Source organism: Bufo gargarizans, chromosome 6 (genome assembly GCF_014858855.1).
Source record: "Bufo gargarizans isolate SCDJY-AF-19 chromosome 6, ASM1485885v1, whole genome shotgun sequence".
NCBI classification, from domain to species: domain Eukaryota; kingdom Metazoa; phylum Chordata; class Amphibia; order Anura; family Bufonidae; genus Bufo; species Bufo gargarizans.
The window spans coordinates 120,216,531-120,235,796 of NC_058085.1; the positions used below are offsets into that span (position 1 = coordinate 120,216,531).

The following is a 19,266-nucleotide window of genomic DNA, read 5'->3' on the forward strand; positions in this document are numbered from 1 at the left end:
AACCCATAGGTTGTAAACTGCTGTTCGGGGTCACAGCAGGGCTCAGAAGGGAATGAGCAGCATCTGGATTTCTAACATGTAATTTAAATTGTTTTTAGGGAATTAATATTTAGATTTTTTTTGTTGACCGAGCTGTGTGAGGTCTTGTTTGTTGCAGGACAAGCTGTAATTATAACTATTAGGCCTAGTTCACACGATTGTTCTTTTTTTTTTTGCGAGTGTACGGGCCGGTTTTTTGTGTTTTGAATACGGTCCGTATACAGAACCGTTCATTTCAACGGTTCCGCATTAAAAACGGAATGTGTTCCGTAAGCATTTCATTTCCGTATTTCAGTTTTTCTGTTCCGTTGAAAGATAGAACATGTCCTATTATTGCCCGCAAATCACGTTCCGTGGCTCCATTCAAGTCAATGGGTCCGCCAAAAAAACAGAACACATAAATTCATCCGTATGTCTTCCGTATCCGTTCTGTTTTTGCAGAACCATCTATTGAAAATGTTATGCCCAGCCCAATTTTTTCTATGTAATTATTGTATACTGTATATGCCATACTAAAAAACGGAATGGAAAAACGAAACGGAAACACAACAGAACTCAAAAACGGAACAACGGATCCATGAAAAACGGACCTAAAAAAACACACTGCATCATCTTCATTGCCAGCACTTCCTCCCCTTCATTGTTTACCTTCTTGCCATTGCATCTGCAGCGGTGAGCAGGTTTAATTACACCCAAGCCGTCCTATTCATTTCAATGGGACGGATCGCTCTTTATATATATATCTTTTAATCATGTTACAATAAAATATATTTTTACTTTTGGTACGATGAGCTCCGTTCTCTTGTTTTTTCGCTATTTCACTCGGGAGCTTGTACCGAGTTATAAACTACGGGTGTCCTTTGTGGCTATATTGGATGGGCACTGTTTTCCATTTCCCTTTGGGACACCCTTGGTCTTTTTTGTTTTTCTCATTAATAAATATAACTTGAACAACCCCTTTAAGCACCTGGCCAACATTCGCAGGTGTCCTCTTGAATTCAACTGTCTCACCATCCTCAGAATGGTGCTACAGCAGTATTTTATGCTGCAGTGTGGTATTTAGTTTTTCTGGGCCAGTATTTTGTGCTGCACTACGGTATTGCTGGCCCAGTCTACTTCTACTGTTCTTCCTACCTACGGTTGCCCCACCCTCTGTCAAGTTGAACCACCTACAACATGGGGCCACTCTACATTCCCAGTCTCCCCCTGTCCATAAAATTTTTATTTTTTAGCAAACATAGCTGTCTGAGGGGGTTGCGGGACTGGCTGTAGTTTTTTTTTTTATTGGTACCAGCCTGGGATACATATGACTTTTTGATCACTTTTTGTTACATTTTTTTGGGAGGTAAGATGACAAAAACAGCAATTTGACGATAACACTTATGTTTATTTTCTTTTTTTTAATTATTATTATTAGTTATAAATGAGATGAGCCAATTAATTTTTTTATTGAAATTTTTATTTACTTTATATATATATATATATATATATATATATATATATTTATTATTATTTTATTTGAAGATCCAATGAGGCTTATGGATGTACTATACTCTGCAATACTCAGTTTTGCAGGGCCTGTCAGAGGGGCTCCATTACATGGCAAGCCTGGATGCCTTTGTAAGGAGTTCAGTTGCCATGGTAACCTCTGGGACCATCGTAGCCCAGTGTCTCAATTGGGGAGAGAGCTTCCTCTCTCTGTTAATCCCATGGATGCTGCTGTGGCTACTCTGGTATCTAAGGGGTTAAACGACTGGGATCAGTGTCAGCACCGATCTCGGCCATTACAGCTGACACCCACTGCTGATTGTGGCGGTGCCAATCCTGAGCTGCTGCCAGCTATTAAAATTTTTGGATGTGTGGGACTGCAGCATTAAAGGGGTTGGCTCACTTCAGTAAATGGCATTTATCATGTAGATAGAGTTAATACAAGGCACTTACTAATGTATTGTGATTGTCCATGTTGCTTTCTTTGCTGGCTGGATTCATTTTTCCAGCATTATACACGTCTCGTTTCCATGGTTATGACCACCTTGCAATCCAGCAGTGGTGAACGTGCTTGCACACTATAGAAAAAAGCCATCCTCTCTGGTGGTTTGGACCAAGGGAGTGAGCATAGACCAGCGCTTTTTCCTGCTGGATTGCAGGGTAGTTGTAACCATAGAAACAAACAGTGTATAATGTGATGGAAAACTGAATCAAGCCAGCAAAGGAAGAAATATGGACAATCGAAATACATTAGTAAGTGCCTTGTATTAACTTTCTCTACATAATAAATGCCACTTGCTGAAGTGAGACAACCCCTTTAAGGGGGCACAGATGGCAGGCGTAGGGCTTGGGAGGGGCACAGATGGAGAGTGGGTCAGAGCCATATCTTCTTGCAGGCTCTGATCTCCATGGACAGAATCTGTGTTAGATCACAGCCTGCAATCACCATTTACGCTCTGATCGTTAGTGTGTGCAGACTAACCAATCATAGTGATTACTGACAAGGGACCACTATGATTGGTCCCTTGCCAGCAGCTGTTCGGGAGAACGGAGACTATAAAGTGTCACAGCCTATGGTAAAAGTTCGGGAGTAACTGTGCGCCCAATAGCAGAAACTATCATTCAGTCTGGATGTACAGTTATGCCCATATACAGGAAGGGGTTAAATCAGTGGGGTTCAAGTCTTGGCACCCCCCCGCTATAAGCTTCAGTGCAGGGCTATACTACTAGAAATTAAAATGAAATTCTTGAGCCACAAGAAGCACTAATAGAATTTATTGGGAAGTTGAGCCAGTTTCATGTACCTGCATTCTGTTATTTCTTATATTTTGATACAATACTATTCTTATACAACCTTGCTATTTTGTCAACAGTCTACCCATTTTCTGTTGGGTGGGATAAAGATTGTTCTAGAAATTCGCACGTCTGTCAAAAGGAGACAAGTACACGCTTGGAAAAGGTATGACTAATTTCTTGACATATACAACAGTATCATATAAACAGTCGAGTCACATTTATTAAGACTACTTCCTACTTTTGTCGTTGACAGCACGTAGCTCATGAAGGTGTCAAGTGTCGTGAGCTGGCTTGGTGGGTATATAAGCTGACTTACACATAGTCCTCATTGCTGTCATGAGCCAAAGGGGCAATTATTATTGGCTTTTGGGACAAGAGGAGCAGCATATTTGAACTGTTTGCTTACCATTTTCCATTGGTGAAAGTGTATGGCAAGTGGACTAATGGCACCATTACGAATGAGCGCAATGGAAACTGTAGAACATTACGTGTCATTGTCATGAAAGGTGAACCCCGCCTAAGAACATGCTCGAGGGCAGATCAATACACTGCAATACACTACAGTGGAGCTGCTCATCGCCAGAATGAACCGGGGCTAGCAGACATGAGTCTAAAACAGTTCAGCGAACCCTACTGCATATGGTGCTCTCAAGCAGACAGATGGTTGCTGCACCTAGGCTAATGAAGTAGCACTTCTGCTGATTGGCAAAGGGTTGCCTTCTCTGATTAGTCAAGTTTGTGCTTGATAAAACAGATGTACGTTGGCTTGACAGGCCAGAAACATCATAAAAAAAAACACCCTCAACCATTGCTGGAAGAACACAAGCTGGTCGTGGCAGCATTATGGTCTGGAGAATGTTCTGATGGCATTCTCTGGGCCTACTCATCCATGTGGAAGGCACTCTCAGCTGATTTGGTATGGATCAAGTACACCCATACGTGTTGATTGTCTTCCCTGGGGCAGATGGGATCCTCGAGCAAGATGATGCAGCATGTCATGGCTAGAAATGTCCGACACTGGTTGGAAGAGCATGACCAAGACTTCCAAGTACCACCCTTGACCCTTGCCCAGACCTGAACCCTGTTGAGCATCTGTGGGACCACCTCAATCATCTTGTTTGCTCTATGGATCCTCCCCAAGCACTCTCCAGCACCTGTTGGATGTACTGCAGTCAGCATGGCTCCATATACCTATGACAACCTACCAGGACGTATTGAGTCAATCCCAGCTGACACACGGTGGTACTCAGGATATTAGCTGATGGTCATAATAATGTGACTCGACTGTGTACTGTAAATGTTTTGTCCCACAATGTTGTTTTGCACATATAGCTAGGTAATTTTTTTCAACTGTTTCATAGAAATATTTAAGGCAAATTATTGCATTGACATGGATAATCATTCAGACAGAATTCAGTCAGCACACTATTTATGCTGTTTATGTACTGTATATTTGGATGATATAAGTTTATGTAGAATAATACGTATAATTATCAAAAAAAGATAAATAATATTAAAAAGATTTTCACTATTAGTGATGTTATATTGAAAGTAAATTATTTCCCATTGCAATTAATCATTAGAGAGTCCTTCAGTATAACTAATGAATAGTGATGGAAGAACATCGCCCGGACGATTCGCAAATGCGCATTCGTGATCAAATATTCGCGAACAGCGCGTTCGCGGCTGACCCCATTGACTTTAATGACAGGAGAACCTGAAAAACATTCAGGTCATATTTGTAGCCACAAAATACTTACTAGAAGTGCACAAATAGTCCCACAACATGGACAGTGACATACCAGAGGGGGATCAATGGCAAAAATTCCCACAAAAAATATGTATTTAAAGAGAAACTCTCAACAATGTGCCCTCCTGGAGCCTAGAATAATGTAATTTTAGGCCACGGAAGTAGAGATGGCCTTGCGGTTAGCCCGGCGGTCGTTTTGCGATTAACTTTGCATGTTTGCGATTTGTTCAACATGCAAACACATGGCGATGTTCGCATGCGCCATATTCTTTTGCATTGCGCTGAACTTTGACCCATGACACATCCATCAGGTGGCACAGGACAGCTAATTGAGATGTTTCAGCACATGGACACCACCCCACCCTATAACAGAACCCGATCTGGCAGCCATTTTACATTCTGTGTTTTGCCAATGTAGGGAGAGGTTGCTTTGTGGAGCAGGGACAAACTGCTAGGGACACCAAGTGCATTTGAATTGTGCAGCAGTTGTGTGCGGTTCTGCTGCGATACCGCAGGTATATAGTGGGACAAAGCTCTATTGGAACAACTATTTTCAATAGGTGTGATATATCTGATTGAAGGGTGCAATATACAGTGGGATGCGAAAGTTTGGGCAACCTTGTTAATCGTCATGATTTTCTTGTATAAATCGTTGGTTGTTACGATAAAAAATGTCAGTTAAATATATCTTATAGGAGACACACACAGTGATATTTGAGAAGTTTGAAGTTTATTGGATTTACAGAAAGTGTGCTATAATTATTTAAACAAAATAAGGCAGGTGCATAAATGTGGGCACTGTTGTCATTTTATTGATTCCAAAACCTTTAGAACTAATTATTGGAACTCAAATTGGCTTGTAAGCTCAGTGACCCCTTACCTACATACACAGGTGAATCCAATTATGAGAAAGAGTATTTAAGGGGGTCAATTGTAAGTTTCCCTCCTCTTTTAATTTTCTCTGAAGAGTAGCAACATAGGGGTCTCAAAATAACTCTCAAATGACCTGAAGACAAAGATTGTTCACCATCATGGTTTAGGGGAAGGATACAAAAAGCTGTCTCAGAGATTTCAGCTGTCTGTTTCCACAGTTAGGAACAGATTGAGGAAATGGAAGACCACAGGCTCAGTTCAAGTTAAGGCTCAAAGTTGCAGACCAAGAAAAATCTCGGATAGACAGAAGCGACGAATGGTGAGAACAGTCAGAGTCAACCCACAGACCAGCACCAAAGACCTACAACATCATCTTGCTGAAGATGGAGTCACTGTGCATCATTCAACCATTCGGCGCACTTTACACAAGGAGATGCTGTATGCGAGAGTGATGCAGAGGAAGCCTTTTCTCCGCCCACAGCACAAAAAGTGCCGCTTGAGGTGGGCTAAAGCATATTTGGACAAGCTAGCTTCATTTTGGAATAAGGTGCTGTGGACTGATGAAACTAAAATTGAGTTATTTGGCCATAACAAAGGGCATTATGCATGGAGGAAAAAGAACACCGCATTCCAAGAAAAACACCTGCTAACTATGGTAAAATATGGTGGTGGTTCCATCATGCTGTGGGGCTGTGTGGCCAGTGCAGGGACTGGGAATCTTGTCAAAGTTGAGGGACTCAGTATTAGCAAATTCTGGAGACCAATGTCCAGGAATCAGTGACAAAGCTGAAGCTGCGTCGGGGCTGGATCTTTCAACAAGACAACGACCCTAAACACTGCTCAAAATCCACTAAGGCATTTATGCAGAGGAACAAGTACAACGTTCTGGAATGGCCATCTCAGTCCCCAGACCTGAATATAATTGAAAATCTGTGGTGTGACTTAAAGAGAGCTGTCCATGCTCGGAAGCCATCAAACTTGATTGAACTAAAGATGTTTTGTAAAGAGGAATTGGTCCAAAATACCTTCAACCAGAATCCAGACTCTCATTGGAACCTACAGGAAGCGTTTAGAGTTTGTAATTTCTGCAAAAGGAGGAACTACTAAATATTGATTTCATTTATTTTTTGTGGTGCCCAAATTTATGCACCTGCCTAATTTTGTTTAAACAATTATAGCACACTTTCTGTAAATCCCAAAAACTTAATTTCACTTCTCAAATATCACTGTGTGTGTCTCCTATATGATATATTTAACTGACATTTTTTATCGTAAACCAACGATTTATACAGGAAAATCATGACGATTAACAAGGTTGCCCAAACTTTCGCATCCCACTGTAACTGCTTCCACAAAAAACTGATTAAGGGGTTTGATATACCTGCTTCCGCCAAATACTAATTAAGGGGTGCGATATACCTGCTTCCACCAAATATTGATTGAGGCCTGCGATATACCTGCTTCCACAAAATTCTGATCGATGGGTGCGATATACCTGCTTCCACCAAATCATGATTAAGGGCTTCTATATATCTGCTTTTGACAAAATACTGATTAAAAGGTTTTTTTATACCTGTTTCCACCAAATACAGATTGAGGGGTGCGATATACCTACTTTTACAAAATACTTATTAAGGGGTTCGATATACCTGCTTTCACAAAATACTGATTGAGGGTTGCAATATACCTGCTTCCACTAAATATTGATGAAGGTGTTCTATATACATGCTTCCACAAAATACTGATTAAGGGGATTGATATACAGTACAGACCAAAAGTTTGGACACACCTTCTCATTCAAAGAGTTTTCTTCATTTTCATGACTATGAAAATTGTAGATTCACACTGAAGGCATCAAAACTATGAATTAACACATGTGGAATTATATACATAACAAAAAAGTGTGAAACAACTGCAAATATGTCATATTCTAGGTTCTTCAAAGTAGCCACCTTTTGCTTTGATTATTGCTTTGCACACTCTTGGCATTCTCTTGATGAGCTTCAAGAGGTAGTCACCTGAAATGGTCTTCCAACAGTCTTGAAGGAGTTCCCAGAGATGCTTAGCACTTGTTGGCCCTTTTGCCTTCACTCTGCGGTCCAGCTCACCCTAAACCATCTTGATTGGGTTCAAGTCCGGTAACTGTGGAGGCCAGGTCATCTGGCGCAGCACCCCATCACTCTCCTTCATGGTCAAATAGCCCTTACACAGCCTGGAGGTGTGTTTGTGGTCATTGTCCTGTTGAAAAATAAATGATGGTCCAACTAAACGCAAACCGGATGGAATAGCATGCAAGATGCTGGTGTAGCCATGCTGGTTCACTATGCCTTCAATTTTGAATAAATCCCCAACAGTGTCACCAGCAAAGCACCCCCACACCATCACACCTCATCCTCCATGCTTCACGGTGGGAACCAGGCATGTTGAGTCCATCCGTTCACCTTTTCTGCGTCGTACAAAGACACGGTGGTTGATTTCCACTGGTCTAATGTCCATTCCTTGTGTTCTTTAGCCCAAACAAGTCTCTTCTGTTTGTTCCCTGTCCTTAGCAGAGGTTTCCTAGCAGATATTCTACCATAAAGACCTGATTCACACAGTCTCCTCTTAACAGTTGTTCTAGAGATGTGTCTGCTGCTAGAACTCTGTGTGGCATTGACCTGGTCTCTAATCTGAGCTGCTGTTAACCTGCGATTTCTGAGGCTGGTGACTCAGATGAATTTATCCTCCGCAGCAGAGGTGACTCTTGGTCTTCCTTTCCTGGGGTGGTCCGCATGTGAGCCAGTTTCTTTGTAGCGCTTGATGGTTTTTGTGACTGCACTTGGGGACACTTTCAAAGTTTTCCCAATTTTTCGGACTGACTGACCTTCATTTTTAAATGCAATGATGGCCACTCGTTTTTCTTTACTTAGCTCCTTTTTTGTTGCCATAATACAAATTCTCACAGTCTATTCAGTAGGACTATCAGCTGTGTATCCACCTGACTTCTCCACAACGCAACTGATGGTCCCAACCCCATTTATAAGGCAAAAAATCCCACTTATTAAACCTGACAGGGCACACCTGTGAAGTGAAAACCATTTCAGGTGACTACCTCTTGAAGCTCATCAAGAGAATGCCAAGAGTGTGCAAAGCAGTAATCAAAGCAAAAGGTGGCTACTTTGAAGAACCTAGAATATGACATATTTTCAGTTGTTTCACACTTTTTTGTTATGTATATAATTCCACATGTGTTAATTCATAGTTTTGATGCCTTCCGTGTGAATCTACAATTTTCATAGTCATGAAAATAAAGATAACTCTTTGAATGAGAAGGTGTGTCCAAACTTTTGGTCTGTACTGTATTGATTTAGGCCTGCGATACACCTGCTTCCACCAAATATTGATTGAGGGGTGCGATATTCCTGCTTCCACAAAATATTAATTAAGGGGTTCTATATACCTGCTTCCACAAAATACTGATTATGGGGATTGATATACCTGCTTCCACCAAATATTGATTGAGACCTGCGATACACCTGTTTGCACAAAATACTGGTTGAGGGGTGCGATATACCTGCTTCCACCAAATATTTATTGAGGCCTGCCATACACCTGCTTCCACAAAATACTGATTAAGGGGTTTGATATACCTGCTTCCACAAAATACTGATGGAGAGGTGCGATATACCTGCTTCCACAAAATACTGAATAAGGGGTTGGATATACCTGCTTCCACAAAATACAGATTGAGGGTTGTGATATACCTGCTTCCATCAAATATTAATTAAGGGGTTCTATATACCTGCTTCCACAAAATACTGATTAAAGGGAGTCTTTCACCTAAAATCACCATTATAGAACACTAATATCAGGATCTCCCTTACATTTCCCATATTAGAATGCTACCTTCCATATTGCTGTCCATCGACGATTTACTCAGAAAAACACTTTTATTCAATGTTAATTAGCTTCTGAAGGTGCCCAGGGGCCGTTGCCCAGGCCCCTCAGCGCTTTTCATACGAAACCCCTCCCCTTTCACCCTTCTGTCCCACCATAGGTTCTTCTGATTACATCCTCCTCTTAGTGAGAAATCTAGCGCCAGCGCCGTTCAACAGATTGCCGCGCCTGCGCACTTAATTCGCCATTATGGGCAGAGGCATGAGAGCGTTTAATGCGCATGTGCTGGCCCGTACATCCCGATCTAGCCGGCCTTGTGCCTCTGACTAAAATGGGGAATGAAGTGTGCAGGCGCTGCGAATCTGTTGAACGGCACTGGTGCTGGATTTCCCACAAGTGATTATGTGGCTGGAGGTCACTGGATAACAATTTTACTGTAGGCCAGTACAGGCCCCAAAATGTAGGCATTCAAACTGACAGAAAAGAACAAGTGATTATGTGGCTTAATGTACATTAGGCGGTCACCGAATAACAATTTTACCATAGGCCAGTGGAGTACAGGCCCCAAAAAGTAGGAATTCACCTGACAGAAAAGAACAATTGATTATGTGGCTGGAGGTACATTAGGTAGTCACTGAATAACAATTTTACTGTAGGCCAGTGGAGTACAGGCCCCAAAAATTAGGCATTCACCTGACAGAAAAGAACAAGTGATTTTGTTACTGGAGGTATGTGACGGACTGAACCGTCACTGGGGCTGCTGGAGAGGCCTGAGGTCTAGCCTCCTTCCTATGGACTATTGACCCAGAGCTATGGAGATCCTCCCCCCTCAGTCTGTTGGGGTTACAAGGAACTATTAACCCTGATTTATGTGTGGAGTATTGTAAACCATGTTATGTTTTATTAGTAGAGGAATCTACCGACCACCGATTATTCTACAAAGTGAAAAGTGTGTAGCTTCTTTGATTACGTTATCCCATTGTGTTGGTTAATTGAATCACAGGTGGGTATTTTCTGCCTGTGAGTGATTACGTTATCCCATTGTGTTGATTAATTGTATCACTTGTGTGTGTTTACTACCTGTAACTGCATGTGATTGGTTTATGTAAGAAACTGTCTCAGTCTTCCACAAAGTATCCCATGGGAGTGTCCCTTGCTGGAAGACCTGCATAAAAGGCTGACATGTTGCCCCATTAAAGTGTCCTGTTCTACCCTTCATGAAGTCTGGGCTCATGTTTTGGGAATACACTCTGGGGATTGCTTTAATCATTATACTCTCCAGAGTATAATGCCTAGCTCTTCTAAGAGCTTGTTCCTGCATCGCTCTCTGAAGGAAGAGAGGGTCACCCACTGGAACCTGGAAACCTTGTTGTAGGTCCAGGGTGGGTAGAAGACGACGAGACCCAGTTGCGGCGGTTCGTGGGGTCGGCAGTGCTTACGGTGTCAAGTGGAGTGCTTGGAGTCCTCGGGAAGCACTAGGAGCATCTATCAACGGAGGTACCCAATCGGGGTATAAGAAGATCTGTTACAGTGGTGGCCATTGGCACAATGGATAACGAACACTGGTCCACTTGACTCTGCTGCAGGAGAGTGATGCCACTAGGACTGAAACGATTCATCGATTTAATCGATGTAATCGAGGCAAAAAAATCCTCGATGCAGTTTTTCTGCATCGAGGATTCGTTCAAATCACATGACCACGGAGCGTGAGTGAAATTAAGCTTCTCACTCACCGCTCCATGGCCTCCTGTCGGCACCGCGCTGCAGGACCTTGCGTTCACACATCGTCAGCACGCTGGCTGACGCTGTGTGTGACGTCAGGTCCCCAGTGCATGCAGGCTGGGATGAAGACGCGTCTCCTCCGGACTCCATGTGTCGGCGCACTCTGCGGAAAGGTAAGTATAAAGTTAGCAGAGGCGGCAAATGGTGGCACCTGTGATTTGGCATGGGGAAATGGGGGCACCTGTGATTTAGCATGGGGAAAACGGGGACACCTGTGATTTGGCATGGGCTGGGGAAAACGGGGACACCTGTGATTTGGCATAGGCTGGGGAAAACGGGGGCACCTTTGATTTGGCATGGGCTGGGGAAAACGGGGGCACCTGTGATTTGGCATGGGCTGGGGAAAACGGGGGCACCTGTGATTTGGCATGGGCTGGGGAAAACGGGGGCACCTGTGATTTGGCATGGGCTGGGGAAAACGGGGGCGCCTGTGATTTGGCATGGGCTGGGGAAAACGGGGGCACCTGTGATTTGGCATGGGCTGGGGAAAACGGGGGCACCTGTGATTTGGCATGGGCTAGGGAAAACGGGGGCACCTGTGATTTGGCATGTATAACGTTAATGGCGTTAGATGGGTTAATGGGAGCACCTGTGATTTGCCATTTATAAAAGTATTGGGGGGGGGGGTTAATGAGGGCACCTGTGATTAGGCACTCGGAGGCTTGATCTGGGGGAGTGGGGGACACGGTGGATGGCATAGAGGCACTGGGAAAGGGGGACATCATGGCAATCTGGATAGAGGGGCTGATTGCAGTGCCATCATGGGGGCACTAGGGGACATGGCATGAAGGGGCTGCTGAACTGATGGCACTGGGAAAGGGGGACATTTTTATAAAGTAATACATTATTTTAAGAAGGTTTTTCTTATTAGATTACTCGATGAATCGAGAAATATAATCGATAGAATACTCGATTACTAAAATATTCGTTTACTGCAGCCCTAGATGCCACCCATATCATCTCCTGGGTAACCACACTGCTGATGGTGAGAGAGGTCGGCTACCTCTTTTCACTGTAACACCCTCTGCTGGTGGGGAGATCGACCGATTGTCAGAAAACACCCACCTGTGATACAATTAACCAACACAATGGGATAATGTAATCACTCACAGGCAGAAGCTACACACTTTTCCCTTTGTAGAATAATGAGCCGGGGGGGTTCAGAGGTCGGTAGATTCCTCTACCAAACTAATAAAACATAACATGGCCTATAATACTCCACACATAAATCAGGGTTAGTAGTTCCTTGTAACCACAAGAGACTGAGGGGAGGCAGGGGGATCTCCATAGTTCTTTGGTCCATAGTCTGTAGGAAGGAGGCTAGCCCTCAGTTCTCTCCAGCAGCCCCAGTGACGGTTCAGTCCGTCACAAGGTATAGTATACGGTCACTAAATAACAATTTTACTGTTGTCCAGTACAGGTCGCAAAAATTTGGCATTCACCTGACAGAAAAGAACAAGTGATGTGGCTGGAGGTACATTAGGCGGTCACTAGATAACAATTTTACTGTAGGCCAGTACAGGCTTCAAAAATGAGGCATTCATCTGACAGAAAAGGGCCTAAGTACGTTGCCACCCAGTACTGGTCCTTGACCTTTATGCTTTTTATACAGGGGTCCCTCTTCAAACACTGGAGCATGAAGGCCCCTATTTGCACTAAATTTGAAGCGGTGGAGTGCCCTTGCTCCTTCTCATCGCCCTTGCTCCTGCTCATCGCCCAGGAGAATGTCGTCCTCAGTCTCCTCCCCCTAGCAATGAACCAGGGATCCCCGAAAAGTTTAAATTCCCCCACAAAGCCTTTTTGCTCCTCCTCCCCCCAGCCACCATCCTCCTCTGAGTCCTCTTCAGACTCCCGCTGACTTGTCTCAGATGGAGTAGTCCCCCCTGGGAATTTATTCTGCATTGCGACTTCCTCATCTTCTACCTCCTTGATCAATGACAATACGCAATGCACGCTCCAGAAAGAAGGTGTAAGGTACGATGTCACTGATGGTGCCCTGGCTACGACTGAACAGTTTGGTGATCTCATCAAATGGCCGCTGAAGTCTGCATGTGTCGCGAATGAGCAGCCATTGGCGTGGTGAAATGAAACCAAGCTCCCCAGAACCTGTTCTGCTGAAGAGTTCGTACAGGTATTCGTTAACGGCACGTTGCTGCTGGAGCATCCTATCAATCATATACAAGGTGGAATTTCAGCACGTCGGGCTGTCACAAATCAGACGTCTGACGGGCAGGTGGTGTCGCCCCTGAACGTCAGCAAGGCGAGCCATGGCCGTATAAGATCTAAAATGGCCAGAGATAATCCTGGCCTGCCGCAAGACGTCCTGGACCCGGATCATTTGGCAACAAACTGCTGCACTACTAAGTTCAGGACATGTGCCATGCACGGCACGTTTGTCATTTTGCCCTGTTTCAGCACGCTCAGCAGATTGGCACCGTTGTCGCACACCACTTTACCAACTGTCAAATTGAGTGGGATTAGCCACTGATCGGCCTGTGACCGCAGAGCTGAAAGCAGTGCAAGACCTGTGTGGCTCTTGGCTTTCAGGCACAACAGCCGCAGCACAGCATGGCAACGTTTCACATGGCACGTCGAATAGGTTCTGGGGAGCTTGGGGGTGCAGTGGAAAAGGAGGAGTCAGCCGAGGAATAGACGGAGGATGGATTAGGAGGAGGAGGAGAAGAAGAGACAGGCCTGCATGCAATCCGTGGCGGTAACACCAAATCCACACGGGTGCCACGGGTTACATGCTTGACGGCCATCAGAAGGTTCACCCAGTGGGCAGTAAAAGTTATGTACCTTCCCTTCCTGTGTTTGTTAGACCTCGTGTCTGTGGTCAGATGTGTCTTGGCACCGACACTGTGTGCCAGAGATATATTCACTTGCCACTGAACTTGGCCATATAGCTCTGGGATGCCCTTCTGGGAGAAATATTTCCTTCCGGGGACTTTTCATTGCGGTGTGCCAATGGCCACAAATTTTCTAAAGGCCTCCGAGTCCACCAGTTTATATAACAGTAGTTGGAGGGCTAGCAGTTTAGACAAGCCAGCGGTCAGCCGTTGGGCAAGAGGGTTATCCGATGTCATCAACTTTTTATGCTCGAACATTTGGACCACGGAAGCCTGCCTTCTGCCAGGTGAACGTGACGACGGCACGGTGGAAGGTGGAGTGGAGGACAAATGGGAGGAGAAGAACAAAAGGCAGTACGTGGAGTGCAGGGAGTGTGGCTCTGTGTGTTCTGACGGCGTAGCTCCCACTAAGGCAGTCGTTTCTAGATGAGTGTTGGGCTTACCGCGACTTATGCGTTGACAGCACAGGCTGCAAATGGCAACATTATATTCAGCAGCTGACACGTTAAAAAAAAGCCCACACTGATGAGCCATGTGCCGGCGTCCTGGGAGCGCCAGATGTGACCGTGCATGGGGGATAGCTCGTTCCAGATAAATTTGTAGTCTGTTTTTTGCCTCCTGAGCTCTGCGAGTCCTGCCTGCTTTTCCTCCCTATCTGCTGCTCCGTCTCTCCCTCTGAACTCCCCTCTTCTTCCTCACTTGTGGGCACCCACGTGACGTCCATCGACACGTCATCATCGTCACCTTCCCCACCACTGACATTAGAGATCTAGGAGTAGGCAGCAACAGCAGGAAACACCCTCCTTTAGCTGATCTGGGTACTGTCGTCAGACTGCTGGGTGGCAGCCATTGCTACCTCCACTTCCTCACCCGATGCCAAAAATGGCTTTGTATCGGTAAGGGCTGGGAATAGATGGGAAAATAATTCCTCTGACTCAAGTGGATGGACTTTGGTGGTAGTGGTGTCTTTGGGGGTGCACACAGCAGAGAGCGAGGAGGATGCATATACAGCGGATGAGGAGGGTGCAGAAGCGGAAGGCTGAGTGGGCCACTCAACCAACTCTGGTGCATCCTTTGACATAATCGCACGCACCTTCTCCAACTTCCCACTTAGGCTCCGTCTGGTGTACCTTCTCGACCCCTACCACCCCTGCGAAACGGCCTGCCTCTTCCTCTGCCTGTCATTTTCAAAATGACCCTGTGTCGAAGTCCCTAGAGAAGAGCAGTATTTGTGGAAGCAGGTATATTGCAGGCCTCAATCAATATTTGGTAGAAGCAGGTATATCAATCCCCTTGATCAGTATTTTGTGAAAGCAGGTGTATCGCAGGCCTCAATCAATATTTGGTGGAAGCAGTTATATCAATCCCCCTAATCAGTATTTTGTGGAAGCATGTGTATCGCAGGCCTCAATCAGTATTTGGTGGAAGCAGGTATATTGCACCCCTTAATCAATATTTTGTGGAAGCAGGTATATTGCACCCCTTAATCAGTATTTTGTGGAAGCAGGTATATTGCACCCCTTAATTGGTATTTTGTGGTAGCACGTATATCGCACCCCTCAATCATTTTTTGGGGGGGCAACAGGTATATCACACCCATTGCAAATAGTTGTTCCAATAGCGCTTGTCTCTATATATTTGCGGTATCGCAGTAGAACTGCACACAACTTCTGCACAATACAAATGCACTATATACTGTCTATGTTAGAAAGTATATTATAGGTATATCACACCCCTCAATTCGTTTTTTGGGGGGGCAACAGGTATATCACACCAGTTACAATTAGTTATTCCAATAGCGTTTGTCCCTCTATATAGCTGCGGTATCGCAGCAGAACCGCATACAACTCCTGCACAATCCAAATGTACTATAATATACTTTCTATGGTAGAAAGTATATTATAAGTATATCACACCCCTAAGTATATGACACCTATTGATAGCACACCTATACCATTCCTTAAAAGGACTTTTGTGGCCCTATTAGCTAGCGTTTAGTGTCCCTAACAGTCTGTCCCTGCTCCACAAAGCAACCTCTCCCTACAATGGCAAAACACAGGATGTAAAATGGCTGCCAGATCGGGTTCTGGTATAGGGTGTGGGTGTGTCCATGTGCTGAAACGTCTCAATTGGCTGTCCTTTTCTACCTGATGGATGTGTCATGGGTCAAAGTTCAGCGCAGTGCAAAAGAATATGGTGCATGCAAACATGCGCGCAAAGTTTTCTGCGAAACGACCGCCGGGCGACTGCAAGGCCATCTCTATTAATGATTTTTTTTTTTTTTATGTGTGAAGTCTGGCATATAGCTATAAGTGCCACAACCAGTGGGTGACTGTGCTGGAGACCAACATAGTCCCCTATCAAACGGCATCCAGTTTGGAATTGCATGGTTGGGATAGGCACAAAACTGACAAATGGTCATGGTTTTGTTTTAATGAATTTAGCATATGACTTGACAAGACAAAAACATATCAGACCTTACTAAATGTACCCTGTTGATGACACAAAGCCTTCCTTAAATACAGTGGATATAAAAAGTCTACACATCCCTGTTAAAATGTCAGGTTTCTGTGATGTAAAAAAATGAGACAAAGATAAATAATTTCCGAACTTTTTCCACCTTTAATGTGACCTATAAACTGTACAACTCAATTGAAAAACCAACTGAAATATTTTAGGTAGAGGGAAGAAAAAATATTAAAATAAAATATGGTTGCATAAGTGTGCACACCCTTAAACTAATATTTTGTTGAAGCACCTTTTGATTTTATTACAGCACTCAGTCTTTTTTGGGTATGAGTCTATGAGCATGGCACATTTTGACTTGGCAAAATTTGCCCATTCTTCTTTGCAAAAAAACTCCAAATCTGTCAGATTGCGAGGGCATCTCCTGTGCACAGTCCTCTTCAGATCACCCCACAGATTTTCAATCGGATTCAGGTCTGGGCTCTGGCTGAGCCATTCCAAAACTTTAGTTTTCTTCTGGTGAAGCCATTCCTTTGTTGATTTGGATGTATGCTTTTGGTCGTTGTCATGCTGAAAGATGAAGTTCCTTTTCATGTTCAGCTTTCTAGCAGAAGCCTGAAGGTTTTGTGCCAATATTGACTGGTATTTGGAACTGTTCATAATCCCCTCTAGCTTAACTAAGGGCCCAGTTCCAGCTGAAGAAAAACAGCCTCAAAGCATGATGCAGTTATGAGAGAGTGTGCACACTTATGCAACCACATTATTTTATTTTTTGGGGTTTTCTTCCCTCTACCTAAAATATTTCAGTTTGTTTTTCAATTTAGTGGTACAGTTTATAGGTCACATTAAAAGGTGGAAAAAGTTCTGAAATGATTTATCTTTGTCTCATTTTTTTTTTACATCACAGAAACCTGACATTTTAACAGGGGTGTATAGACTTTTTATATCCACTGTACATAATGTATACTCCACCTTGCCTCCAATGAGGCTGCTTATGTCTCTTAATTACACACTCTTTACAGATTTGCGGTGAAAGTCTTTGATAATTTTTTAGGTCACAATTCATGATGTTCCCTGACTTTTGAGAGCTTTATATCTGGAATCAATTTGAAATCATAGAAAAAAAAAAATATCAAAGTAAGTTATGAGCCTGGGCAAAATATTGAAAGAGGAGCATACAGGAATTTCCTTTTATAGTCATCAGGGTAAAGGGCTTCGATCTACAGAATTATGCAAATAGCAGATGTTTATACACTCTTTCCATGGGTTAAGACTTTCTGTAGTAAACCACTCAGAGCTGACGGCTCTAAAGACTCTGTGACATCATTTTTTTTTGGAATTGTTTGAGTGCTGGGAACAATATCCCTGCCATAACAGTGGGGGTGTAATACAGGTGGATACAAATACTTCAACACACTGTAACCTAAATAATTGGGTTGCCTAGTCACAGTAATCTCATTTATGATGCATTATTTTATGTTACAGAGGCACTTGTGGGTTTCCAGAACTCAAATAGAAGGAAGCTATATTTCAGGGGGTAATTGAGCATTTCTAGTATAATACCAGAGACCGCAAACATCAGCAATTTGTGTGCAATTGACAGGAATTTATGGAAAACAAGTCACATGTATTCCTAAGCAAATGCTATACAAATGATACTGCAATTGAAATAGCCTCCTCAGAAGCAGAGACTTCTGACATAGAGAGGGACTTCCTGGAGGAGAGTAGGGTGTAAAAGGTCTAACAGAGGTTGTAGGGGAGAGAGAAAAAATACAGTGAAGACAGGGAGGCCAGGGTGCTGGAAAGGGACGTGGGAGGGTGGAATCCTTCACTAATACCTCCCCCGACCCTTTTTATTTCCACCACTAGCCTTAGGATCATACCAAATGAGAAACAGATCTCCCATAGGACAGGACTAATGTCCCAAAATAAAATGAGGATATCCTTCATAGCATACATTAAAGGCAACCTTTCACCATGAAATGCAGTGCAAGCTGTAGGCAGTGTGTTATAGAGCAGGGGAGCCTAAGCAGATTTATACACTGCTCAAAAAAATAAAGGGAACACTTAAACAACACAATGTAACTCCAAGTCAATCCCACTTCTGTGAAATCAAACTGTCCACTTAGGAAGCAACACTGAGTGACAATCAATTTCACATGCTGTTGTGCAAATGGCATATACAACAGGTGGAAACTATAGGCAATTAGAAAGACACCACCAATAAAGGAGTGGTTCTGCAGTTGGTGACAACAGACCACTTCTCAGTTCCTATGCTTCCTGGCTGATGTTTTGGTCACTTTTGAATGCTGGCAGTGCTTTCACTCTAGTGGTAGCATGAGTCGGAGTTTAGAACCCACACAAGTGGCTCAGGTAGTGCAGCTTATCCAGGATGGCACATCAATGCGAGCTGTGGCAAGAAGGTTTGCTGTGTCTGTCAGCGTAGTGTCCAGAGCATGGAGGCGCTACCAGGAGACAGGCCAGTACATCAGGAGACGTGGAGGAGGCCGTAGGAGGGCAACAACCCAGCATCAGGACCAAGGAGGAACAGGAGGAGCACTGCCAGAGCCCTGCAAAATGACCTCCAACAGGCCACAAATGTGCATGTGTCTGCTCAAACGGTCAGAAACAGACTCCATGAGGGTGATATGAGGGCCCGACGTCCACAGGTGGGGGTTGTGCTTACAGCCCAACACCGTGCAGGACGTTTGGCATTTGCCAGAGAACACCAAGATTGGCAAATTCGCCACTGGCGCCCTGTGCTCTTCACAGATGAAAGCAGGTTCACACTGAGCACATGACAGACGTGACAGAGTCTGGAGACGCCGTGGAGAACTTTCTGCTGCC

General features: G+C 44.1%; 1 protein-coding gene across 4 annotated transcripts in view; it reads left to right on the forward strand.

The window, feature by feature from the left end:
* The window catches only part of ZPBP2 (zona pellucida binding protein 2), a 140,183-nt gene that overhangs the window by 36,576 nt on the left and 84,341 nt on the right, over positions 1 to 19,266 (forward strand). For all 4 annotated transcript variants that reach the window (XM_044299050.1, XM_044299049.1, XM_044299048.1 and 1 more), the window contains exon 2: positions 2,901 to 2,986. In XM_044299050.1, the coding sequence (XP_044154985.1) occupies positions 2,901 to 2,986 (86 nt within the window). The remainder of the gene's footprint in view (positions 1 to 2,900; positions 2,987 to 19,266) is intronic.